Genomic DNA, 27,858 nt, shown 5'->3' on the forward strand with positions numbered 1-27,858 from the left:
TTGTACAATACATGTTGATTAACAAATGTAGCAACTTTACTCACGTCCCCGTAGTGGACATGTCCAGAAACTATAGCTCCTCTCTGTCACTCTCGCATGTCTCGAGTGTGAAGGCAGAAAAAAGTTAGACTGGGTATGACGTCCCGTCGACATTGAAATCATTAGAGACGGAGCACAAGCTCGGTTGTGTCGTGGACAAGGAAGGAAATCGGCCGTGTCCTTTCGAAGGAGCCATGCCGAAATTTGTCTGGAGCGATTTAGAGAAATCACGGAACCTAAATCTGGATTGCCGGACGTGGATCTGAACCGTCGTCCTCCCGAATGCGAGTCCTGTGTGCCGATCACTGCGCCACCTCGCTCGGCTCATGTCTCGAAGTCGACTCACATTTCTGCTTTGATTCCACATATCCGACTGGCGAATATACACCACTGCACTGCTACGACTTGCGTCAGCGTTCGGGTGGGTGGGTGGGGGCGGGGGGTATTGGCATTAAATGAGCGACTGGTCGCAGTTCAACACGATGTACACCGCTCCAAAGCAATCAGACTACTCTTTCATAGAGCAGGTAATATTCTGTGTGCTCTTTCAAAGGGTGGGTAATATTTTGTCCGGCGAGCTTGTTTGTACCTGTCCGAAACCGTTAATTGGTATAAAATATCTGCGACGCACAGGCGAAATTACTGCCGAAACTTCAAAAAAAAAAAAAAAAAAAAATACTGGTTGTTCTACAAGGCAAAAAGTTGTCAGCGTTTCTGAGAGTAGAATTTTACGTCTTATCAAAGAGACTGAAATGCAGTAATGGATAATTTTCGTTCATTATATTTCTTTAAACATTGATGACGGTGGAAGTAGTTGGTGTTAGGCACTAGTGACATTAATTATGGCAGTGGTTAGGCGACGATTGCCGTAAGACATATCTTTGAGACTCCAGTAAAGATAGGAAAGGACAAGAAACTTTTGAAATGGAAAACGATGTAGAACTCTTCGCTGCGAAGGCGGTTAGAGTATTGTGAACTGCGTTGGCGGGAGGCAGTTGTGGACTTGTAAGAGCCCGACTTTCGGCTTCGCGAATACATTGGGGAGTGGTAAACATAGTCCAGGTAGCATTAATGTTTTACTGGCATAGGTTAAGTAGCGTAGGCAAGTGGAGGGATGAGGTATTTGTTGACACTTCCGATTTGGATAGGAATGACGACGCAACGTTTGATCCGCACATTTAAGAGATGTGTAAAGCATTTCTGAAGATAATTGAACAGTTTTAGGAAATTCGACCAAACAGCCGAAGGTTAGAAGTGCAGGTCTTACGAAACTTTCAGTGAAATTTGAGAAGAAAAAAAAAATGGTAAGAGCTGATAGAAAAGGCAGCTGGAAGGCGTTAATTGAACAGAAAGTCGGTGTTATATATACAGGGTATCCCATTTATCTTAACCACCCTAAGTAACTGTTTGTCCAGATGCAAATTACAAAAATGTTTCAAGCAAATGTTCTTTAGTCATCAAGAGGATATCAATCAGCATGATTACCTTACAAAGATATGAACAGCGGTATGACTTTTTTAAATGGTACACTGAATTTTTTATTCGGTTATTCATTTCCTCTCCTAAATACCTATTAGTGATACAATGAAACCCGCAGTTTCGATGGTTAGGACTGTGCTGCCACAGGATTATCTCTGTCCGAGAGAAAACATGGTGACTTTCAGTCTCAGCTGGAAGAATCACCCTCTTGGTCATCCACTTAGTTGACAATGGCTCCATTTATTTAAGTCGGATGGCTACCATAGCATGTCACGAAATCTGCCTATTAAATATGTCTGTTACCACGTACAGCCCATTTAGATTGAGCCTTTATACGCTCCAGCAGCTTCAGCGTCTTCACAATTCCCAACTGCGCCTTTCTGTAAGAATTTACCGCCATTCTGTAGTAGCAGTTTAGTTTTTAATTATTCTGAATAGAATGCACCAACGTATTTCGATTTTGCTCGCTGTGTCTTCGCTCAGCGAGCTCGACCACCTCGCGTTCCAGCTGCTAACTGACGGCGCCGCCGCCATACTTCCAGTCTGGCAACTTAAATGACTCTATTACGTAGAAGACTAAACGTTTACGTTAGCGTTGCCAATGATGACAAAATCTTCTGGGTCGTTAGGCTGCGTCATTATCAAACTTCTTCAATGGTCGACGTTTCGAATCCTCTGACGGGACCTCTTTCAGGATTCCCTGGTGTTCTTGTATAATTGAACGCTGTTGAAAGACAGTGCTGCGATGATCTATAACAGGAAGTTTATCCTCGGTTTTCCGCAGAAATGGAGTTACTGGGTAAAAATCTTCGGACAGCCATTGATGCATCGTCGTCATTGGGTAAATACTGAAAATAGATATTCCGAAGAATGATCTAATAACTGCAGTTCTCAATCTCGAGATAAGACTTCTTCCACCCTACAACCTGTGATATACACTCCTGGAAATGGAAAAAAGAACACATTGACACCGGTGTGTCAGACCCACCATACTTGCTCCGGACACTGTGAGAGGGCTGTACAAGCAATGATCACACGCACGGCACAGCGGACACACCAGGAACCGCGGTGTTGGCCGTCGAATGGCGCTAGCTGCGCAGCATTTGTGCACCGCCGCCGTCAGTGTCAGCCAGTTTGCCGTGGCATACGGAGCTCCATCGCAGTCTTTAACACTGGTAGCATGCCGCGACAGCGTGGACGTGAACCGTATGTGCAGTTGACGGACTTTGAGCGAGGGCGTATAGTGGGCATGCGGGAGGCCGGGTGGACGTACCGCCGAATTGCTCAACACGTGGGGCGTGAGGTCTCCACAGTACATCGATGTTGTCGCCAGTGGTCGGCGGAAGGTACACGTGCCCGTCGACCTGGGACCGGACCGCAGCGACGCACGGATGCACGCCAAGACCGTAGGATCCTACGCAGTGCCGTAGGGGACCGCACCGCCACTTCCCAGCAAATTAGGGACACTGTTGCTCCTGGGGTATCGGCGATTACCATTCACAACCGTCTCCATGAAGCTGGGCTATGGTCCCGCACACCGTTAGGCCGTCTTCCGCTCACGCCTCAACATCGTGCAGCCCGCCTCCATTGGTGTCGCGACAGGCGTGAATGGAGGGACGAATGGAGACGTGTCGTCTTCAGCGATGAGAGTCGCTTCTGCCTTGGTGCCAATGATGGTCGTATGCGTGTTTGGCGCCGTGCAGGTGAGCGCCACAATCAGGACTGCATACGACCGAGGCACACAGGGCCAACACCCGGCATCATGGTGTGGGGAGCGATCTCCTACACTGGCCGTACACCACTGGTGATCGTCGAGGGGACACTGAATAGTGCACGGTACATCCAAACCGTCATCGAACCCATCGTTCTACCATTCCTAGACCGGCAAGGGAACTTGCTGTTCCAACAGGACAATGCACGTCCGCATGTATCCCGTGCCACCCAACGTGCTCTAGAAGGTGTAAGTCAACTACCCTGGCCAGCAAGATCTCCGGATCTGTCCCCCATTGAGCATGTCTGGGACTGGATGAAGCGTCGTCTCACGCGGTCTGCACGTCCAGCACGAACGCTGGTCCAACTGAGGCGCCAGGTGGAAATGGCATGGCAAGCCGTTCCACAGGACTACATCCAGCATCTCTACGATCGTCTCCATGGGAGAATAGCAGCCTGCATTGCTGCGAAAGGTGGATATACACTGTACTAGTGCCGACATTGTGCATGCCCTGTTGCCTGTGTCTATGTGCCTGTGGTTCTGTCAGTGTGATCATGTGATGTATCTGACCCCAGGAATGTGTCAATAAAGTATCCCCTTCCTGGGACAATGAATTCACGGTGTTCTTATTTCAGTTTCCAGGAGTGTATATTCAGGCTTCAGTAAACCACTTTTACTTGCGTGCAGTACCGACGTATTTTTCCTGCTCCTGCTCCTACCCACGCGCTGCCTTCCAGGCGGGATACAAAACAACCAACTTGCCCGACCGCCTGCACAATGCGGGAGTCTCTGAAGTGACGAGTCGTTGTGGCAAAGTACATGTCGCCAAAATTCGACGAGCAGTAAACGAACGCGTTAAATAGCATGATCGGAAAGCAAAATGTGCTGCGAATACATAGAAAGATAGTTCCCTTATCATTTAGCTACAAAATAGCAGGTCAGCAACTGGAAGCAGTTAATTCCATAAATTATCTGGGAGTACGCATTAGGAGTGATTTAAAATGGAATGATCGTATAAAGTTGATCGTCGGTAAAGCAGATGCCAGACTGAGATTCATTGGAAGAATCCTAAGGAAATGCAATCCGAAAACAAAGGAAGTAGGTTACAGTACGCTTGTTCGCCCACTGCTTGAATACTGCTCAACAGTGTGGGATCCGTACCAGATAGGGTTGATAGAGAAGATCCAACGGAGAGCATCATGCTTCGTTACAGGATCATTTAGTAATCGCGGAAGCGTTACGGAGATGATAGATAAACTCCAGTGGAAGACTCTGCAGGAGAGACGCTCAGTAGCTCGGTACGGGCTTTTGTTAAAGTTTCGAGAACATACCTTCACCGAAGAGTCAAGCAGTATATTGCTCCCTCCTACGTATATCTCGCGAAGAGACCATGAGGATAAAATCAGAGAGATTAGAGCCCACACAGAAGCATACCGACAATCCTTCTTTCCACGAACGAGACTGGAATAGAAGGGAGAACCGATAGAGGTACTCTGGGTACCCTCCGCCACACACCGTCAGGTGGCTTGCGGAGTATGGGTGTAGATATAGGTGTAGATTAATTACAGGGCACCAAGAAGAATGTGACCAGATCGTGGATTTTAACGATCCAGATATGAGTGCTCGCCACAGAAAGTAATGTAAATGGAGGTAAAATTGGTGAAGCAGTAGAAATATCGAAGAGAGAGTAAAATTTCAATAGAGATTACGGCAAGAGACTAACGTCTTCGTGAATGCCTGCTAGGATGGAAGTAAATTCAAATGGTTCAAATGGCTCTGAGCACTATGCGACTTAACATCTGAGGTCATCAGTCCCCTAGTACGTAGAACTACTTAAACCTAACCAACCTAAGGGCAGCACACACAGCCATGCCCGAGGCAGGATTTGAACCTGCGACAGTAGCAGTCGCGCGGTTGGAAGTAAGTACCCAGCGACGGTGAGCGAGGAACATAAACAACTACGCAGCAACCGAGGCGGTATTACAAAAATTATGAACTCACATTCTCTTTCAGTACCTTTTTTCAGTATTTACCCAATGACGATGACCCTTCAGTAGTATTCTAAAGTTTTACATCCACTAAATGCACTTCTCCTGAGAGCGCAGGGTATATAGCACTTAATTAGTGAACGCAACATTGCCTTTCGGGAATTTTCAGCCATCCAGGGAAACCAATGGAATCCTGAACGAGGCACCAGCTGAGTGAAACTTCGAAAATTTTGAAGAGGATTATGACGCGGCCTGATGAGCCGAAAGGTTATACCGTCAGTCTGCAGCAACTGTCACGCAGAATACTTTAGAATTTATCGGGGGGGGGGGGGGGGGGGGGAATTGGATTTTAGCGCAACGCAATCTGACTTTCAGTAATCCCTACAAAAGAATGGTCGTGACTAACATTAACCTCTACGTTTCAAAAATCACTTACCTCACAAAAATCTTCGTTACTCGAACTACTGCAATACAGCGAGCGCCAATACTGCCAGCTAAATAAAAGATTCTAACTACTGAAGGCACTAACTACTGATAGGCATAGTTAGCAAATGAAAGATTTTGATAGAGAACAAACAATGTATTTACTTTAATAGCGTTCAAAAGTCATAATATATATATATATATATATATATATATATATATATATATATATATATATATATATCAGTCCATGCTATCCAATATTACAAATTTACTCTTTCTGATGGACACACGTCCAGATCGTCCGCTCTCAAAATTCCGCCATCTCTCTCCTCACATCTACCACTGCTGGCGGCTCACCTCCAACTGCGCAACGCTACGCGCTGTTAACATCCAGCTGCCCAACACTAAAATAGCCAACAACAATACAAACCAGCCACAGACTGCACACAGCACAGCCAGTGATTTTCATACAGAGCGCTACGTGGCGTTACCAATAAAAAAACCTAAACAGCCTACTTACAAAGTAGATATATTTTAGTGGAAGTACTGAAAAAATTCTGAACACGTGGCACAATCGGCGTCTACCAGTACTCACCGTGGAGCAGGTGGCGGCCGCGCGGTGCTTGCCGTGTGCCGCGAGGCACCTGGCCAGCTGGTGGCGCCTCCACAGGCAGGCGACGGCGGCTCCCAGCACTAGCACCACCAGCCCCAGCGACAGAGACGCCGCCAGCACCCCGCCGTCCCACGGCGCCTCGCTCACCTCGCTCGTCATCTTGTCCGGCACCTGCAGCACCACCACAACCACTGCCTTTCACTCCACCATCTGGCTACATCTCCAATCTCCATTCAGCAACTAACTAATTATGCCCCATTACTTCATCAGCTGGCTCGATCTGTCTACTCACCTCACCAACTGCTATACATACTCTCTATCATCACCATCTGGCTACATCTTCCCTGTCTCAACAACTGGCTACATGTCCCCCATTACTTCACCAGGCAGCTGTATCTGCCCACCCACTTCACTAACGAGCTACATCTATGTGGTTTGCGTACTGTAAGACCTTCGGTACACACACCATCAGATTTTTTGACTTGTCGCTCTAACGAAGTAGGAGAGTGTCAGCAAGATGTCTCGTGGTCTTATGGTGGCGTGCTTATCTTCTGCCGTTAGGTCAGACGATAGAAATGCCACTTGCACGCTTAGAGTAGCAGATTGACGGTGACCAACTTTAAACACACATTTATTAAAATAATAAAAAGCATAGGCATTACGTAACTTGATTCTGGATGCTGTTTACAATCTGAAGTTCCTTTGGTCTTGGTTCGTTAATCTTATTCTCACATATCTCTGATACTTGACAAAGTGTCTATTCATTTATCTTCATGGCTATGTACAGGAATATGGTAATCTTCTTAGGTGCAGACTGAAACTTGACTGTAGACTGGTACAGACTAATGCAGGCTGGTACAGACTAATGCAGACTGGTAAAGACTGGTGCAGACAAATGCAGACTGACTAATCGGAGGTCTGTACACTCGTTATAATACCTCACGCATTCAGGTATCACTGCGTGAGTGTGATCCGTGAGGAGAAAAGGTTCTACGTTAGCAGCAATCTCATTGGCTGCGTTTCATATTAATACGCAGATCGGCGGAAGCAGAATGTGGTCCGTCTCTAAGGCAGCGCCATCTCGTAGTGCGGAGACGGACGAGCCCTGCGCCTGCACTGTTGTGCTTAGGGGGGCGCGCTCTAGTGGGAAAATTGTGTACGCACTGACTACACGGAACTATGTACACAACAATCTACCTTCTAACTTCGCCAACTGACAGCGCCTGCAGCACCACCACAATACGGCCTTTCACTCCACCATCTGGCTACATATACCCTCTCAGTTCAACAACTAAATGTATAATTATGACCCATTACTTCAGCAGCTTGTTACATCTGCCTACTCGCCTCACCAACTGGCTACATTTACTCTCTAATGTCCCCCTTTAGTTGACAACCACCCACTCACTTCGTTAATTGGCTGCATCTGCCCTCTGCCTCACAACCACTGCCTTTCACTCCAGCATTGCCACATCTACCCTCTCTCTTCATTGATGAAGAGAGAGGAAATGAATAACCGAATAAAAAATTCAGTGTACCATTTAAAAAAGTCATACCGCTGTTCATATCTTTGTAAGGTAATCATGCTGATTGATATCCTCTTGATGACTAAAGAACATTTGCTTGAAACATTTTTGTAATTTGCATCTGGACAAACAGTTACTTAGGGTGGTTAAGATAAATGGGATACCCTGTATATATAACACCGACTTTCTGTTCAATTAACGCCTTCCAGCTGCCTTTTCTATCAGCTCTTACCATTTTTTTTTTCTTCTCAAATTTCACTGAAAGTTTCGTAAGACCTGCACTTCTAACCTTCGGCTGTTTGGTCGAATTTCCTAAAACTGTTCAATTATCTTCAGAAATGCTTTACACATCTCTTAAATGTGCGGATCAAACGTTGCGTCGTCATTCCTATCCAAATCGGAAGTGTCAACAAATACCTCATCCCTCCACTTGCCTACGCTACTTAACCTATGCCAGTAAAACATTAATGCTACCTGGACTATGTTTACCACTCCCCAATGTATTCGCGAAGCCGAAAGTCGGGCTCTTACAAGTCCACAACTGCCTCCCGCCAACGCAGTTCACAATACTCTAACCGCCTTCGCAGCGAAGAGTTCTACATCGTTTTCCATTTCAAAAGTTTCTTGTCCTTTCCTATCTTTACTGGAGTCTCAAAGATATGTCTTACGGCAATCGTCGCCTAACCACTGCCATAATTAATGTCACTAGTGCCTAACACCAACTACTTCCACCGTCATCAATGTTTAAAGAAATATAATGAACGAAAATTATCCATTACTGCATTTCAGTCTCTTTGATAAGACGTAAAATTCTACTCTCAGAAACGCTGACAACTTTTTGCCTTGTAGAACAACCAGTATTTTTTTTTTTTTTTTTTTTTGAAGTTTCGGCAGTAATTTCGCCTGTGCGTCGCAGATATTTTATACCAATTAACGGTTTCGGACAGGTACAAACAAGCTCGCCGGACAAAATATTACCCACCCTTTGAAAGAGCACACAGAATATTACCTGCTCTATGAAAGAGTAGTCTGATTGCTTTGGAGCGGTGTACATCGTGTTGAACTGCGACCAGTCGCTCATTTAATGCCAATACCCCCCGCCCCCACCCACCCACCCGAACGCTGACGCAAGTCGTAGCAGTGCAGTGGTGTATATTCGCCAGTCGGATATGTGGAATCAAAGCAGAAATGTGAGTCGACTTCGAGACATGAGCCGAGCGAGGTGGCGCAGTGATCGGCACACAGGACTCGCATTCGGGAGGACGACGGTTCAGATCCACGTCCGGCAATCCAGATTTAGGTTCCGTGATTTCTCTAAATCGCTCCAGACAAATTTCGGCATGGCTCCTTCGAAAGGACACGGCCGATTTCCTTCCTTGTCCACGACACAACCGAGCTTGTGCTCCGTCTCTAATGATTTCAATGTCGACGGGACGTCATACCCAGTCTAACTTTTTTCTGCCTTCACACTCGAGACATGCGAGAGTGACAGAGAGGAGCTATAGTTTCTGGACATGTCCACTACGGGGACGTGAGTAAAGTTGCTACATTTGTTAATCAACATGTATTGTACAACTTGTCTACAAAATGGAAATGAGCGTTTGGCGTCATTGGCCGGGAGGCCTCTTGCGGGGCAGGTCCGGCCGCCTTGGTGCAGGTCTTATTACGTTCGATGCCACATAGGGCGACCTGCGCGCTGGATAGGGATGAAATGATGATGAAGACAGCACAACATCCAGTCCCTGAGCGGAGAAAAATCTCCCACCAAGTCGGAAATCGAACCCGGGTCCGTAGGACGGCAGTCCGTCACGTTGACCACTCAGCTACCGGGGCGGACACTAGTTAGGTTTAAGTGGTTCGAAGTTCTAGGGGACTGATGACCTTAGAAGTTAAGTCCCATAGTGCTCAGAGCCATTTTAGTCCATTGATGAAAATGGCTCTGAGCACTATGGGACTTAACTTCTAAGGTCATCAGTCCCCTAGAACTTCGAACCACTTAAACCTAACTAACCTAAGGACATCACACACATCCATGCCCGAGGCAGGATTCGAACCTGCGACCGTAGCGGTCGCGCGGTTCCAGACTGTAGGGCCTAGAACCGCTCGGCCACCCTGGCCGGCCATCAATGGACTAAATCTACCCCATTACTTTAAGAGCCAGCTATATCTGTCCACTAACATCACCAACTGGCTGTCGACTTTTACCAACTGGCTGCTCATATCCTCCCTCTTCATTAGCCTGTTATATATGGGGAAACCCAAAAGTTACCGTTTGAAAATGTGCTATAACGTCCAAGCAATGTAGCACAATACCGATGCGAGTATATAAACAACGACATATAGGCAATGGATTAGTGTAGCATTTGTGTCTTTCCAACGTGCGTGCAGTAAATACAAAAACGTGAGCTCTAGCGATGTTATTACCAAATGTATCCAAATAGGACCAACATGCTGTTACTACATCTTGGTTGCCATAGAATAAACACTTGCAGAAGAAATGGTTCAAATGACTCTAAGCACTATGGGACTTAACATCTGAGGTCATCAGTCCCCTAGAACGTAGAACTACTTAAACCTAACCAACCCAAGGACATCACCCACATCCATGCCCGAGGCACGATTCGAACCTGCGAGCGTAGCAGCAGCTTGGTTCCAGACTGAAGCCCCTAGAACTGCTCGGCCACAGCGGCCAGCAAACACTGGCAGACATCCATCGGAGAATGAAGAATGTATGTGGGGCAGCATGTTTTTCGGAAACCACCGTTCCAAGTTCCGTGTTGCTCCATGATAATGCACGTCCTTATATTGCAAATGTTGTAACGGAGAATTGACGCCAATTCAAATAGGAGTAATTCGAGCACCCGCCCTGTGGTTCTGATGTCTCCCCACGAAATTATAATGCCTTCCGTACCTTTAAAAAGACGACTATTTCTGTTGCATGAGCATGTGCAGCAGACAGCTATAGACTTCTTCACGCGGCAACCTCGTGCATTGATGAGGTGATTGCCTCAATGTTCACGATAATTTTGCCTGATTGGCATACCGATTCTGGATTGTATAGCCTCCTAACGGAAACTTTTTGATCGCCCAATACATCTATTGGCAGCTGTTCTGGCGAGAGTAGCAGTTTGTTTGTGATGTAGGGTGATTTTCAAAATCTGTTCCATCTGTGGTGACTAAGAGGGAGGCACCTTTTTTATGCTCTTCAGTATGTTGGTTACTTTTACCGTGCACAATGTGCACAATTTCTGTCTCTTCCTCCCAACTCTCTCTCGTCCAGCACAATCTACAATTACTCGAAGTTTTGACATGCCACAGATGCCTAAGATTGTAATTACAATAAAAATAAGGTACGTAATATGTATTAATATAATAACGATCTTCGTCAGCACTTATTACATCTCCACAGCATAAAATCAAAGAACTTCGAAAGTCATGCTACTAGTTTGATAGCTACAATTCGAAACAACATTCACAACTTTGACAGCGTCATAGTTTACATGATGTAAAATAGAAATGCGCCCTAAAAGTAATAAACATTTTATTCATCACTACGATTCTAATTTCCAATTCATCAGATAGTGGTTGTGCAAGCGTGGAAAAGTGCAGAGTGGTGTTTGTTTCCGTTGTTTCCCGATACGTTTGGGAACGGTCAATCTCTTCGTTAGTCTTTCTTACACTACGATATTTTCTTTTCTGTCTTTTCTGACTCATCTTCCTAGGTATCAAGAACATTTGCTGTTGCCGGCAGATAAGGTCAAACTGTGGATGTGCACCCTAGCTGGTTAGTGCTGCCAGACAGGCAGGAAAGCAAGGCGCGTGGGCTACCCCTCAGGCGTGCAAGTAAAAATTGCAATTGATTGCCATTAATATGTACTGTACCTTTCATCCAAAATAACTATCGAGACTTTGGCTAAAAACTTTGGAAATAGAAAACATTGTATTAGCAAAGTGTTCCCCGCAGGGGGCCACGAGCCTGTGGTTTTCTCTTTAAGTCTGAACATGACATCTGTCTTCTCCCTTCACCAACTGGCCACCACTATTCAGGTAGTGGAATCACCATCGCCGAACAAACAGACCCGAGGCCATAAACGCACTCATCACAGTTACCCACACTTGACAGTTACACCTGACAAGGAAGCCACGAAACTATCATTAATTAGAAAGGCTTGCAGTAGTTCGTGAAATACACAGGGAAATAAATAAGCCTGAGAAAATAAATTATGGAAGTACCACTGACTGACGTTCCGACGTTACACGGATCGTAGGACAATGTATTGAAGCCAGGAAAGAGTAGTCTGCAGTTTTATTTGCTGAAGGCATTTGAACTATGTGGTCAGAACCAAGACATTTGAGAACCACTGATGAATTAGAGCATCGTCCAGATATTTCCATGCACTACGATCTCCGGTTACACGATCCCTGTTGCTGCAGGATATCTTCTAATGTCGTCTGTCTACCTTCCACAAGTTTGTGTCTTCAGTCGTCTCTTATTTCTTGGAATCCAAAAAGAACTTCCCTTACACATTTACCATCCATCTTCTTGGTTAAATCCTGTCACCACTTTTTCAGCATGTCTTCCTTTCTAGTCTGTCCCCTAATCCATTATTGACATTCCCGCCTCTCCCAGTATTTTGAAACATTCATCTCTCCATTGATCAATGAACCACCTCAAATTTTGGATGTGCTAAAAGACTATGTCCCAATCTCAAGCGTGAAAACTGGTCACACTGTCTGTAAATGTTCATTTTCATACGAATTGAAAACTTCACTCTGAAAACTTATTTAGTTTACCAAGCGCACTCTGAGCACTCTAGACGACTTTTACACTTGCATGTTTTCTCGCTCTTCCTCCAGTGGTAGTATTTATCACTCACCATCGGTAAAAAGTTCTAATAGTAGCACTTTTTCTATTCTGGAAAATTTACACATTAGTATATAGATTCTAAGACCAGCTTCTGTGAACGGAGGAATATTTTCGAATAATGAGATTCGAGCAGAAGTACTGTTTCTTGAACTACGAGAAGTTAACACTTTATAAAAAGATTTTCACAAAAAGAGTCAGCTGTAATTCAGCGAAATATGTGTAATTAGAAGCTATCATTATTACCGGAAGAACTCTTAAGAACACAGATTCTATTTGAAACAACTTACAGATGTGAAAGTAGACTTTCGACTACGGTAGCAATGAAAACGAGTGAAAAACTGAATGAACTTCGAGTACGACTTCAGAAGTGCAACGGCGCGCACCAAACGAAATATAAAATAGGACTGTGGGAAATGATCAGAACAAGACATCCTATTGAATCGTTATTTCTTGGTTCAGTGGAAAACGTACTAAACACATTTTATTTGACTGAGAATTTCGTAATTATTACAAATGATTTTCCACTTTATAAATATGGTTATTAATATTTTTCATCCAATGCTTAATTGCCAAACTTGTTCGACGACATCTGATGTTCGGGGGTAATGCTCTCAAAAAGGTTTGAAACCAATGGTACAGACAGCCCACCCGACTAGCCGCGCGGTTTAACGCGCTGCTTCCCGAGTGGGAAGGCGTGCCGATCCCCGAATGCGGGCTGGTTCCTCTTATTCCGCTTCAGGTACACTATATCGGCAATTGCTGCACAAACACGGTCTCCATGTACGCGTACACCATCGCTACTCTACCACGCAACATTTCGGTTTACACTCGTCTGGTATTCTGGTATGAGACGTTCCCGTGGAAGGAGACGAGGGGGGGGGGGGGGGGGGGGCGGTCCTGGGGTCCACTGGGGGCCGAACCGCACAGTAACCCTGGGTTCAGTGTGGGCGGCAGTGTGGTGGGGGGACAGCTTCTGAGGGCTACGGCAGGAAGAAGACTCTCCCTCGTTTCTAGGTCCCCGGAATAATAAACGATACACAATGGTACACACTGGTATGTGGCCTGTAACTTTTCTCCCTGTGGTTCTTTATTCAAGAACCTCATTAGTTGTGCTCGAGATACTAAACGTAAAGCCTCCCACCAAGGAAAACTCTATAGCAATACTAGCAACAGAAAGTGTTTCCTTCCCTTGAGGCTGACACAGAGCAACTGAATCGTGCGTCGACTGCTCCAGGTACAAATAAAATTTATCACCCTCTATACATCCCTGTCATGCACATCATTAATCATCTATTCGTCCTGTTTTAGTTACCGTAAGTGAAATTTTGTTATTTCAGGCCCTTTCCGGCGTTGTAATTTTACTAGGTCACATTTTATACATCCAAAAATTAATTGCAAAGCCATACCGAAACGTAGAGAAAATGGAGAAACCAATTGTAATATCATTGAAAAAGAAACAGTCTTGTAAGACTAATCCCTGATGCTGATGATGACGTAACTGACATCAGTCCGCGTTAACAAAAACATTTACGCACGAGTGAGTACCGCCTAGCGCTCTGCGCTCCTCGACTGGACATGGGGACCTGACACCGCCAGTCCACAGCGTGGACACCTCTGCAAAGCGCTGCCTCTGGGCGATGTCTCCATCCAGCGCGACTCCTCTGTTTGCCTTAGCGGGGGTATTTGTCCTCCGAGATGAAAGGATCGACGTGTAATTTCGCTTTCAGTCCCCGTTGACCCACCAAGCTTCGTTGAAAGTCATAGCGGGTGCTGTGGGGTAACAACGTATACCAAAGCCCTTGAAAGCGGATCGCCGCAGAAGCTTCCGATCCTAACACAAAACATATTTTATCTCTGCTACAATGAAAGATTTCCACCTCGAATGGAAAAAAAATATGAGACAATCGAAAAACGTAATAATTCCAATTCCGAACAAAGCCGGTGGTAAAAGGAGTGAAATTTACAAGAAAAAATGTCTGCTTAATAAGCCATGGTTACAAAACACAGACACCAATAATTTGCAGAACACAAAAGAAGAAAAAATAGGAAATCGATCTCGAACAAGATCAGTTTTGGTTCAAGACAACGTGAGACAGTACTGACTCCGTCACTTACCTTAAAAGAGAGACTGATGAACAGCAAACCTGTAACACTTGTAGATTTAGAAAAACCTTTTTGACGATGTTGACTGTGCTACATTCCTTGAAATTCTGAATTGAAAAGAAATGAAACTGCTGTTATTAGTGACGAAGAACATGTAAGGTAAGACGTAATTGAGAAGGTAATGAGACACGTTGAAGGCCATTCACAATGTTATTCAATCTTCATACTGCGCAAGCTGTGAAGAAAACGAAGGAGTAATGTTCAAGAAGAAGAATTTAAAACTTGAGGTTTACCAGTGACGTAGTAATTCTGTCAGGAACGGCAAAGGACTTAGAAGAACAGCTGAACGGAGTGGATAGTCTTCAAACAACTTATGGGAGTGCAACCGGTTGACGTCTTCAACGACTGCAGTTATTTCTTCAGGTGAACAGCCCGTCATTTTTAAAGCACAAATGCAACGACAGAGCGCTTGCAAGGAAGGTTTAAACACTCGGTAGGCGCGGCTACGCCGACCAAGAATCATAATACGGCATTCACAGATAATGTCTAGCAAAGAGATTATAAGATGAGCACCAGCAAAAGTAAAACAAGTGTAATGGAAAGGAGTGCAATAAAATCAGGTGATGCTGAGGTGATTATAAAATGAGGTACTGAAAGTAGTAGAAAGTTTTGAACATAGAGCAGCAAAAGAACTGATGATTGCCAAAGTTGAAACGATATAAAAGGTAGGTGGCAATAGCAGTAAAAGGATTTATGAAAAACGGAAACTTTTTAACATCGAAAATGAGATTTAAATCTTAGGAAGCACTTTCTGCTGGTATTTGTTTGGAGTGTAGCCTTGTACGAAAGTGAAACACGGACAATAGACACTTCAGAGAAGAAAACAATAAAAGCTTTTGAAATGTGGTGCCACAGAAGAATGCCAAAGATTATACAGGTAGTTCAAATAACTGTTGAGGAGATATTGTATCGAAATGGGGAAAAATAAATTGTGGCTGGTTGGTAGGGTATATTTTGAGGCATAAAGCAATCGTTAACTTAGTACTGGAGGGAAGCGAGCGTATCTATTCGGCAGCTGTTGAAAATGGTACAGGGAGATCAAGCTTGAATACAGTAAGCAGGTTGAAATGGATATGGGGTGCCGTAGATAGGCTGAGATGAAGAGCCTTATGCAGGGTAAGCTAGCGTGGAGAGCTGTATCAATAGAATAGGATGTGTTTCAAAAGAGGACAGAGACACTGAAACGAAAATTAGGGAGAAAGTTACCGGAATACCGCACATCGAAAGAGAAGATAAGGAGGTGCTATTGACGGTTTAAAAATTGGGAGTATTTTCACGTTCATTGGTGTCCATAAAGTCTTTCAGTAGAGTGTAGAAATTGAAAAAGCAACAATCCCTATCTTCATACTTATTCTACTATATCAATAGAGCGAAATGAATTACGAATATCACTTCAAAAATGTTCAGATGTGTGTGAAATCTTATGGGACTTAACTGCTAAGGTCATCAGTCCCTAAGCTTACACACTACTTAACCTAAATTATCCTAAGGACAAACACACACACCCATGCCCGAGGGAGGACTCGAACCTCTGCCGGGACCAGCCACACAGTCCATGGCTGCAGCGCCTTAACCGCTCGGCTAATCCCGCGCGGCAATATCACTTCACTTGGTCGCTAAGTGGGTAAGCGTGAGACATCACTCTATGGATATAAAATATATTTCCGAAACATTCGAGTTATAAGGTGTTTCGGAGTTTTCGTTAAGCTGTAAAAGCCGAGCCGATCAGTAACTATGCACTCTGATTCAACGATCGGTGGAGGTAGCAGATCCTGGCCTACCAACGCACCGGTCCTCTCACTGCTCTTCATGTTGATGGCAAAGTCCTCTTAACATGCTATGGAAACTTTTTCTGTTCATAATGGACAGACGGCGAGAGAGAAGCTACGCGCTCTGTGGCGCGCAGCACTTGTCTTGGGATTTTGATAATGAACGGTGTGTCATGTAGGACACCCTGGTGCGAGTATTTCTATCAAATAGATGCTTCTTAGGTTCTTGTGTGGGGCTAATTTGTTGCACTGTTGCAGTCAGCCTGATAATTCTTGGCCGGCCGCTGTGGCCTAGCGGTTCTACGGGCTTCAGTCCGGAACCGCGGTGCTGCTACGGTCCCAGGTTCGAATCCTGCCTCGGGCATGGATGTGTGTGATGTCCTTAGGTTGGTTAGGTTTAGGTAGTTCTAAGTCTGGGGGACAGATGACCTCAGATGTTAAGTCCCATAGTGCTCAGAGTCATTTGATTTTGATAATTCTTGAATTCAGGAAGTTAAACGGTCTGGTACATCTACATCTACACCTACACTCTGCAAACCACCGTGAGGTGCATGGCAGAGGGTATGTCAGGTGGTACGTCCCTCGGTACCAATGATTAGTGTTTCTTCTTGTTACAGTCACGTACGGAGCACGGGAAGAATGGCTGTCTGAATGCCTCTGTACGTGCAGTAATTATTCTGATCTTATTCTTATGATCCCTATGTGAGCGATACGTAGAGGATTGTGGTATATTCCTAGAGTCACCATTTAAAGCTTGTTGTTGAAACTTTGTTAGTAGACTTTCTCTGGATAGTTTAGGTCTATCTTCAAGAGTCTTCCGAGTTCAGCTCCTTTAGCATCTCTGTGACATTCTCCCAAGGATTAAACAAACCTGTGACCATTTGTGCTACCTTTCTCTGTATACGTTCAATATCCCCTGTCAGTTCTATTTAGTACGAGTCCCACACACTTCAGCAATATTCTAGGATGAATAGCACGCGTGATTTGTAATCAATTTCCTTTGCAGACTAATTGAACCTACACAGTATTCTACCAATAAACCGAAGTCTGGCAACTGCTTTACCCACTCCTGAGCCTTTGGGATCATTTTATGTCACTACAAAGTGTTACACCCAGGTGTTTGTATGAGTTGGCCGACTCCGAAAGTGATTCACTGATTTTATAGTCGTAGGATATTATGTTTTTCCGTTTTGTTTAGTGCACAGTTTTACATTTCTGAACATTTGAAACAAGTTGCCGGTCTTTGACCACTTTGTAATCTTAACAAGACCTGACTGAATATTTATGCAGCTTTTTCAGATAGTACTTCATTATAGATAACTGCATCATCTGAAAAAGCCTGATGTTAATATTCATATCGCCTGCAAGGTCATTAATAAACAACATTAATCGCAAGGGACCCAACACACTTTCCTGGGGTACACCCGAACTTACTTCCACATTTGACAATGACTCTCCATGCTAGATAACATGCAGTGTCTTCCCTACCTAAACGTCCTCAGTCCAGTCACAAATTTCACTTCGTACCCCATATGATAATACTTTTGGCAATAAGCGTAGATGTGGAACTGAGTCAAATGCTATTCGCAAATCAAGAAATACTGCTGCTACCGGATTGCCTTGATCCAAAGCATTCAGCATGTCGTGTGAAAAAAGCGATGATCGATGTTTTCGGAATCCATGGTTATTGGCATTGAGGAGGGCATTCAGTTCAAGGTACCTCGTTACGTTTGAGCTCAGAATTGTTCTAAGATTCTACAACAAACTGATATCGCGGATACTGGATGGTAGTTTTTGTGGACCACTTCTACCACCTTTGTTGTAGAAGGATGTAACTTGTACTTTTTTATTCAAGGACTGGGCACCCTTTTTTGTTCAAGGGATCTACGATAGATTATAGTTAGAAGAGGGGCTAACTCGGCCACAAATTCACTATAGAATCTGACAGGGGTTCCATCGGGCCCTAGGGCTTTGCTCAGTTTTAACGATTTCAGCTGTTTGTCAACACCGCTGACGCTTACTTATTTCGTTCATCTTTTCAGTAGTACAAGGGTCAAATTGGGGCAATTCTCCTGAGTTTTCCTTTGTATAGAAACGTTTGAAAACAGAGTTAAGCGTTTCAACTTTGGCTTTGCTACCCTCAATTTCAGTTTCCGTCTCATTCGCTAGGGACTGGACACTAACTTTGGTGCCACAAACACCCTTTACACACTACCAGTATTTCTTTTGATTCTGTAAAAGATCATTTGACAGTAATGTGCTACGGTAATCATCGAAGGCACCACGCTTTGATCCAATGACAGCCAAACGCGTTTTATTAACATCTCTCGATCTGTAGCCCGACGCTTTGTTTTTCACCTGTTATGCAGTAATCTCTGTCCCTTTACGTACTACAGTGCCTATATACCAAGCAGTTTCCCTTGCGTTATGCACCGTTCTACTGTTACATGTCTATCCAGTGCTCGGTCAGCTACTCTTTTAAACTTTATCTATAGTTCCTCTGCCGGCAGGGGTGGCCGAGCGGTTATAGGCGCTCCAGTCTGGAACCATGCGACCGCTACGGTCGCAGGTTCGAATCCTGCCTCGGGCATGGGTGTGTGTGATGTCCTTAGGTTAGTTAGGTTTAAGTAGTTATAAGTTCTAGGGGACTGATGACCTCAGAAGTTAAGTCCCATAGTGCTCAGAGCCATTTGAACCATAGTTAGCCCGCCGAAGTGGCCGTGCGATTAAAGGCGCTGCAGTCTGGAACCGCAAGACCGCTACGGTCGCAGGTTCGAATCCAGCCTCGGGCATGGATGTTTGTGATGTACTTAGGTTAGTTAGGTTTAACTGGTTCTAAGTTCTAGGGGACTAATGACCTCAGCAGTGAGTCCCATAGTGCTCAGAGCCATTTGAGCCAACCATAGTTCCTCTACATGCTCCTGCCCAGAGTTGAAAGTTTCAAGTTGCTCATTGAGATATGTCACTACCGATTTTTATATACTTGGTTTAGTTCTTCTTTGTACTTTGATAATCATTGTTGCCACAATTTTGTCATGGTTACTGATACCTGTTTCGTTGCGAACGTCATCAAAGAGCTCAGGTCTATTTGTTGCCATTAGATCCAATGTATTTCCATCATGAGTAGGTTTCCTAGCTATCGTTTTGGGTAGTTTTAGGAGAAAGCATTTAGTACTGTTTCACAGCATGTCTTATCACGCCCACCACTAATAAAACTCTAAATTTCGCAATTAAATGTTGGACGATTAAAGTCTCGACCAATGATTACAGTATGACTTACGTGCAAGTGAACTAACGTTTCCACTGAAGTTTTCAGTTACATCAGGAGACAAGTGTGGTGGGCAATAGAAGGATCCAATTATCATTTTATGCCCACCCATGACACTGAGTGTTGCCAAAGAATCTCACATGCATCTTCAACTTTTATCTTGGTCGATTTCAGTTTCTTGTCTACTGCGATAAATACACTACATCGATTTCCCATCTGCCAATCCTAGATTTTCCCCAAAAAATCTCACTGCGTTCAATTTCAGGTTTCAACCCGCTTTCTGTACGTAGCATCATGGGAGCTTCATTGCTTTTCATGAGAGTTTCAATTTCTGGCACTTCGTTGAGGATGCTTAGGCTGTTAACCATTAGGAGGCATTTTTTCGATCTTACAGTGACACTTCTCGGTTTCCTAGAACTATCGCTATTTGGATTGGAGGAGACTCCCCTAATCTAAAAAACCATTGTCTACACACCGGACACAGTTTGCTACCTGAGTAGCAGCCTCGGATGTGTAGTGTACAAGTGACCCATTTAGGGGGACCCTACAGTTCTGAACCCTATGGCGTAAGTCCAGGAAGTAACAGCCTAGCTTGCACAGAACTTTCTAAGTCTCTGATTCAGTCCTTCCACTCGACTCAGACCCAAAGGGCCATGATCAGTTCTGGGTACAGCGCTGAAAATTGTGAGCTTCGTTGAAACTCATGCCCAAGGCAAGTCTTCTCAACCTTTTCTGCCAGTCTCTGGAATGACCCAGGTATTACCTCAGAGCCCAGACGACAGGCATCATTTATTACAACGTGCGCCACAGTCTGCAGTTGGCTATATTCTGTTCCCTCAATGGCTGCTCGAATAGCCTATCCAGCTCCCAGGTGCACACACTGAGTGCATCCGATGTCTTTTCCTACCCCTTGCTGCCATTTCCTTAAGGAGTACCATCATTCAGCATACGTTTTAACTTAGATATATGAGCAAATTTGGCATTGTATAAGAACAACGTATGAAAATATGCATACCTTAGTTGTGAAAATACAAATTTACATTACAAGTGATACTGCAGAGAACAATCCCTACGTGTTGCGCATTAAATCAGACCTTCGGACGGGTGGAATATGGTAGCAGTCCAAAGAGAGTGCGTACGGTCAGAACTATTCTGGAGGAAAGTTTTTTCCTCTTTTTCAACTTTCTTCTAGGACGGAAAGTGCTTACCAGTATCGTAATGGTTCAAATGTCTCTAAGCACTATGGGACTTAACATCTGAAGTCATCAGTGGGGACTTAGAACTACTTAAACCTAACTAACCTAAGGACATCACACACATCCATGGCCGAGGCAGGATTCGAACCTGCGACCGTAGCAGCAGCGCAGTTCCGGACTGAAGCGCCTAGAACCGCTCGGTCTCATCGGCCGGCCTTACCAGTATCCAGTCTCGATTCTTTTCACTCTCTGGACAAAATATGAACGGTCCATTACGAGTATTCTAATATATTTAGGAGTTGTAGCCTACAGCGAACAGCAGAAGACCATTTTCACCGAGCTGCAGGATTCCTGATAGTAAAACAAGAATAGATTCACATAACGCTTATCAAAGTCATTCTACAGAGATTTCTTCAATGACTCAGAACGTTATTCAGATTGGTACTTCACATTTTAAAATAAAGAGTAAAGTGCATCGCATTTCCAGCAAGATAAGGTTAGAGTATACAGAAGTTCTCTTTGATATTTCAAGATCAACAGTTCAATTAAGTCAGAAACCTAATAATTCTTTTTAGTCGGACAGTTTACAGAGTACACACGAACGAAGTTCAAAGCATCAACATTGCACTGCCGCGCTGTGATATGAAATGCTATTAATTATGTTTTTGCTTGAAACATGTCGTTGTCAATCCAGCTCATTATTCGGGGTAGCAAGTTTAATCTTTCCATACGTAGTGGTAATTACATCGGTACATTTACCTGTAAATTCAAAACAAATAACTGTGTTTATTCAATAAATGTGTATGCGGAAGGTATCGAACTCGGAATCCTACAGTGAAACGTCATTCGGAATTGTAAATAACCGCGTTTTCATTAACGTTTGTACATTCAACACACGAGGAAAAACGTTCCTGATGTGGTGCAACACTTCAGATGCCCGATACCCTACCGCGTTAGTGCTACATACCTGGATTCATAAATTCTATTACATTCACAATTGTACCTGCATTTTTAGTTGTGAGATCAAATATGGTGCGCGTGCAGTCTGCACTGCATCAAGTAATAACAGCACATTTACTAATAAACACTAAAACAATGGCATCAATAAATAGCGCTAACCGATAACTAGCTGGTACTGAGCGTATGTGTACGAAAGCAGAAGTGTAATAGCGGAAGACTGATACAGGAAAACGAAAACTTATTCTTTAAAGGGTCTTATTGACGCAATCGTTTTCATAATGATACTCATCGTTTCGTAACAGTTCTCGAAGTCAGTGCTCGGCTACAATGTTAATGATATTCCTTACTTCTGTCAGTGAACTAATAGACCTTCTCCAAACAGTCATGGCTATCTACGATGATAGATTACGAATGTGTTCATCATACACGTTGAAATAAACACGACCGACAACACAATGCGATAGTCACTTAACACTCACCACTGCAGTTCCAGACGTAATAGTACTATTATTAGATTCGCATCACTGGCAGTGCTAGGACACCAAACACCACCAGCGGCTGGAAGTTTCCCTGCTTCTGCTGACTTCTATTCACTTGTAACTGAATAATCTAGAGGTAAGGCAATTATGACACACATCGTTCTTTAGTGTAACAGTATCAGTGTGGAGAGATTTAAATAACTAACGGGAAATGTAGCAAATAGCCTCCTTCTTAAGACCGGCAATATGGTGTTCTACAATGAACATTCATTCTCATTTGAATTTATGTAGTCGAACATAACAAAGTTGGTAGTTCAGTGTAAATAAAGCTTTAGATGAGAAATTTTTTATTGTCTTGATCGCATGTATGTGCACCATGTTACTAGTTTCGACAGGACTAAGCTGTCATCTTCGGATCCACAGAGTTCAGGCTATGAAATCATGCTATGCCGTGTATATCTGAAGATGGTAGCGTAGTCCTGTAGAAACAAGTAATCCAGTATACATACATGCTGTCAAAGCAACAAAAAACTTCGCATCTCAAGCTTTCTGTACATTGAATTAATTGATCTCTTTCCAGCCGACAGTGACAGGTATTTATAAAACTATAGTTATCTAAAGGCACGCACAATTGTAACTATTTTTTGATGTACGTCACAGGAAACGAGGTTACGATATAAACCCAATGTGAGTGCATAGTCCGGTTGTAATTTAAAGCCGAATTGGACAACATAAACTACCTGACGTAAAAGGTGAAGCGTCCAGGAAATTGAGAAGCTTGTTATTATTTCCGTAATTGCAAAATCGAGTAAAATTTACAAAGAACTCGGCAGTATGTGCCCAGTTATAACTGCAACGATTCGCTCCTTGTGGACTGGTACATGTCAGTTGGGAAGCATGTCAAAGTCGCTGTCACTTCTCCTGAGGCATATGTTCTATTGGCGACAGCTCTGGGGAGCTTGCGGGCTGCAAGAGTAGCTTAATATCACGAGCTTGTCCTTTTGAATAAAGGCACCACGATATTGTCGCTTGAGAGGTAACGCATGACGATATAGGATGACCGTGACATACGGGTATAATGTCAGAGTTCCATCAGTCCCTACCAGCCGTGTGACCTGAAGCCATATTCAATGGTTCCCCAGCATGATTACAAAAATGACAGTACTCTGCCTGCCAAAAATGTTGGCAAAATGGGCCGCGATACCTCGCTGAACACAAAGCGACGCCATTTGTCGCAGTTCATGCTTGCCGGTTATGGCAACACTCCAAACGCAGTAATTTTCATTGTAGTGTTAACACCGGCCTACGCATATGCGCGTAATCGCCAAGTCCAGTTGCTGCTAATGTATGTCCACTGATACGGTGTGGCACAGAATATTGTAGGGTTGCCGGATGTTCGGATGCGCAATACGGTTATCCTGCCTTGCGGTGGTCGGGCGTGGTCGACTGGGACCTTGAAAATAAATCGATATTTCGTTAGTGATGATACCAACTTGTGGATCACTAAAACAGCAGGTAGGGTCACTGTGCATGCCTCTGCCCTCGTACATGGATTAAATGACGATCAGCCAGGCGGTAGTCCTTCAGGATACCTCTGTAGCGCATTCTTCTTGAAAAGACTAAAATTAAAATATGTTCAAATGTGTTTGAATTCTTAAGGGACCAAACTGCTGAGGTCATCGGTCCCTAGACTTACACACTACTTAAACTAACTTACGCTAAGGACAACACACACACCCATGACTGAGGGAAGACTCGAACCTCCGGGGAGAGAGACCGCGCGATTCGTGACATAGCGCCTCTAACCGCGCAGCCATGATGCACTAAAATTAGCGCCACTCGACGGCTTTCGGGAGGGTTGCCTGGTTTGTTAGGAAAAACCTGAAACGAAATCGAAAACTAAAACTAAAAACTCCGTCCGAACAGGTCTCGGAAGGCCCAACGGTACTGACCGACCGCCGCGTCATCCTCCACCTATAGGTGCCATTGGATGGGGATTGGAAGGAGCGCGAGGTCAGCACACCGCTCTCCCGGCCGTTGTCAGTTTTCGTGACCGCAGCCGCCACTTCTCATCAAGTAGCTCCTCAAATTGCCTTAAAATGGCTCAGTGCATCCCGCTTGTCAACAGCGCTCAACAGGTGGGACGGTCAAACACCCGAGTACCAGCCAAGCCCAACAGCGCTTAACTTCGGAGACCTGACGGGAACCGGTGTTTCCACTGCGGCAAGGCCGTTGGCCGAAACAGAAAATCACCTCCCAACAATTCCACATTAAGATCTCTTTTACCCAACTATGACATTGCCTGGCATTTGGCTGATGAGAACTGGGATCTTCAGTTGGTTGTTCGGACATCTCGGGCTCTCCTTCACTGTAGAAAATGTGTAGTACATAAAATACTTCCACGCTGCTGCTGCTGCGGTCGCAGGTTCGAATCCTGCCTCGGGCATGGAATATGTGTGATGTCCTTATGTTAGTTAGGTTTAAGTAGTTCTAAGTTCTAGGGTACTGATGACCTCAAAGCTATTCAACAATCTGTGAGTCAACACTAGAAGTCAGCTGTCTCCAAGAGGATTATTATAAGATGTTAAGTCCCATGGTGCTTAGAGCCATTTGAACCATCCTCCTATCATGATAATTTTTATACAATATTAATAACAAGGCCATAACAGAAACTACATTAATATTTCGGGAAGGAATAGTTCTCTCTGATCTTACACATTGGTTGGATAAAAGAAGTGGCAACACTGTTGTAACATGAAGGATTTGCGTAAAATTCCATGAGCCCTGTTTGTATCTGATAGCAGAAGGCCAGCTGAAGTGGTGATGTGACAGCGGCGGCTGTGTTTGAGTCGGTTGCAGCCGTACTCTCTCAAGCTGCAAGAGGCCAGGTAAAGCGCCGTAACAGACGGTCACTGCCGCCTACTACTGCGATTTCTTGCGACATCACCTTCCTCCTGGTCTGAGATGACAGCAACGGCACACTGCCACACGGAGAACCCTGTGCAGGAGCTCCTGCGTTCGTGGAAGTGGGTGATACTGGAACATTCGCCCCATTTACCCGATATGTGTCGCCGGCCAAGGTGGCCGAGAGGTTCTAGGCGCTACAGTCTGGGGCCGCGCGGCCGCTACGGTCGCAGGTTCGAATCCTGCCTCGGGGATGGATGTGTGTGATGTCCTTAGGTTAATTAGGTTTAAGTAGTTCTAGGGGACTGATGACCTCAGAAGATAAGTCCCATAGTGTTCAGAGTCATTTGAACCATCTGAACCGATATGTGTCCGTGCGACTACGACCTGTTCCCCACAATGAAGGCAGCTCTTCGTAGCATGCATTACAAGAGAAGACATCATCCGCACCATAGGGCGGTTCTTACGAGACTTGGACCGAGATGGACGCACTGACGGTGTACGACGCCTCCCATCAACCTGGGAGAAGGTGACCGGGATGATGGGCGATTATATTGAGAGCATGTAATACACTGAGCGTCTGTCAATCAAGACTGGTATGGCTCACAACACTGTTGCTACTCCTTTTCTTCCAACCCATGTATATGAAAAGTTGTTAAGCACTCAGTACTACAAGAAAAGAAAATTATACACCTTCACAGATCATACACTAAACATAAAAGTCAGGCCCCGATTATACACTGAAGAGCCAAAGAAACTGGTACACCTGCCTAATATCGTGTAGGGCCCCCGTGAGCCGCAAAAAGACGTGACATGAACTCGACTAATGTTTGAAATAGTACTGGAGGGAACTGACACCATGAGTCCTGTAGGGCTGTCTATAAATACGTAAGAGTACGAGAGAGTGGAATCCTCTTCTGGCCAGGCATTCCGGATAAGCTCACCAATGTTCACGTCTGGGGAGTTTAATGACTGTCGAAAATGTTTAAACTCAGAAGAGTGTTCCTGGAATCACTCTCCAGCAATTATGGACGTGTGGGATGTCGCATTATCCTGCAGCAATTGCGCATGTCCGTCGGAATGCACAATGGACTTGAATGGATGCAGGTGATCAGACGCTCGCATCTCGTGGTCGTGCGGTAGCGTTCTCGCTTCCCACGCCCGGGTTCCCGGGTTCGATTCCCGGCGGGGTCAGGGATTTTCTCTGCCTCGTGATGGCTGGGTGTTGTGTGATGTCCTTAGGTTAGTTAGGTTTAAGTAGTTCTAGGGGACTGATGACCATAGATGTTAAGTCCCATAGTGCTCAGAGCCATTTGGACCATTTTTTGGTGATCAGACAGGATGCTTACGTGTCACCTGTCAGAGCCGTATCTACACGTATCAGGGGTCCCATATCACTAGCTACATGCGCCCCACACCATAACAGAGCCTCTGTCAGCTTGAACAGTACCCTGCTGACATGTAGGGTCCATGGATTCATGAGGTTGTCTCCTTACCCGCACATGTTTATCCACTCGTTCTATTTTGAAACGAGACTCGTCCGACCAGCAACGTGTTTCCAGTCATCAACAGTCCAATGTCGGTGTTGATGGGGCCAGGCGAGGCGTAAAGCTTTGTGTCGTGCAGTCATCAAGGATACACGAGTGGGCCTTAGGCTCCGAAAGCCCACATCGAAGAGCTTTCGTTGAATGGTTCGCACGCTGACACTTGTTGATCGCCCACCATTAAAATCTGTGTAAATTTGCGGAAGGGTTGCACTTCTGTCGCTTTGAACGATTCTCTTCAGTCGTCTTTGGTCCCGTTCTTGCAGGGTGTTTTTCCGGCCAGAGCGATGTCGGAGATTTGATGTTTTACCGGATTCCTGATATTCAGGGACACTTGTGAAATGATCTTAGGTGAAAATCCCCACTTCATCGCTACCTCGGAGATATTGTGTCCCATCGCTCGTGCGCCGACTACAACTCCGCGTTCAGACTTACTTTTATCTTGATAATCTGCCATTGCAGCAGCAGTAACCGACCTACCAACTGCGCCAGACACTTGTTGTCTTATATAGGCGTTGCCGACCGCAGCTCCATGTTCTGCCCGTTTACATATCTCTATATTTGACTATGCTTACCTATACTAATTTCTTTGGAGCTTCAGTGTGTGTCATTTGGGGGGCAAAAGGCTGTAAAAACTCTTTGTCAGGACACACTGAACGAATAAAAAAAATGTTCAAATGTGTGTGAAATCTTATGGGACTTAACAGCTAAGGTCATCAGTCCCTAAGCTTACACACTAAAGACAAACATACACACCCATGCCCGAGGGAGGACTCGAACCTCCGTCGGGACCAGCCGCACAGTCCATAACTGCAGCGGCTAAGACCGCTCGGCTAATCCCGCGCGGCTGAGCGAATAAAATCGCTTAGATAGATGTCCGACAGGACATCAAATACGTCGATGGGAAGATAGGTTAGGAGACAGAC

At 44.8% G+C, this 27,858-nt stretch overlaps 1 protein-coding gene across 3 annotated transcripts in view; it reads right to left on the reverse strand.

Moving 5' to 3' along the window:
- The window catches only part of LOC124794863 (tyrosine-protein kinase transmembrane receptor Ror-like), a 659,017-nt gene that overhangs the window by 128,630 nt on the left and 502,529 nt on the right, over positions 1-27,858 (reverse strand). For all 3 annotated transcript variants that reach the window (XM_047258536.1, XM_047258535.1, XM_047258538.1), the window contains exon 4: positions 6,239-6,427. In XM_047258536.1, the coding sequence (XP_047114492.1) occupies positions 6,239-6,427 (189 nt within the window). The remainder of the gene's footprint in view (positions 1-6,238; positions 6,428-27,858) is intronic.

Source organism: Schistocerca piceifrons, chromosome 4, assembly GCF_021461385.2.
Source record: "Schistocerca piceifrons isolate TAMUIC-IGC-003096 chromosome 4, iqSchPice1.1, whole genome shotgun sequence".
In the NCBI taxonomy this organism is placed as follows: domain Eukaryota; kingdom Metazoa; phylum Arthropoda; class Insecta; order Orthoptera; family Acrididae; genus Schistocerca; species Schistocerca piceifrons.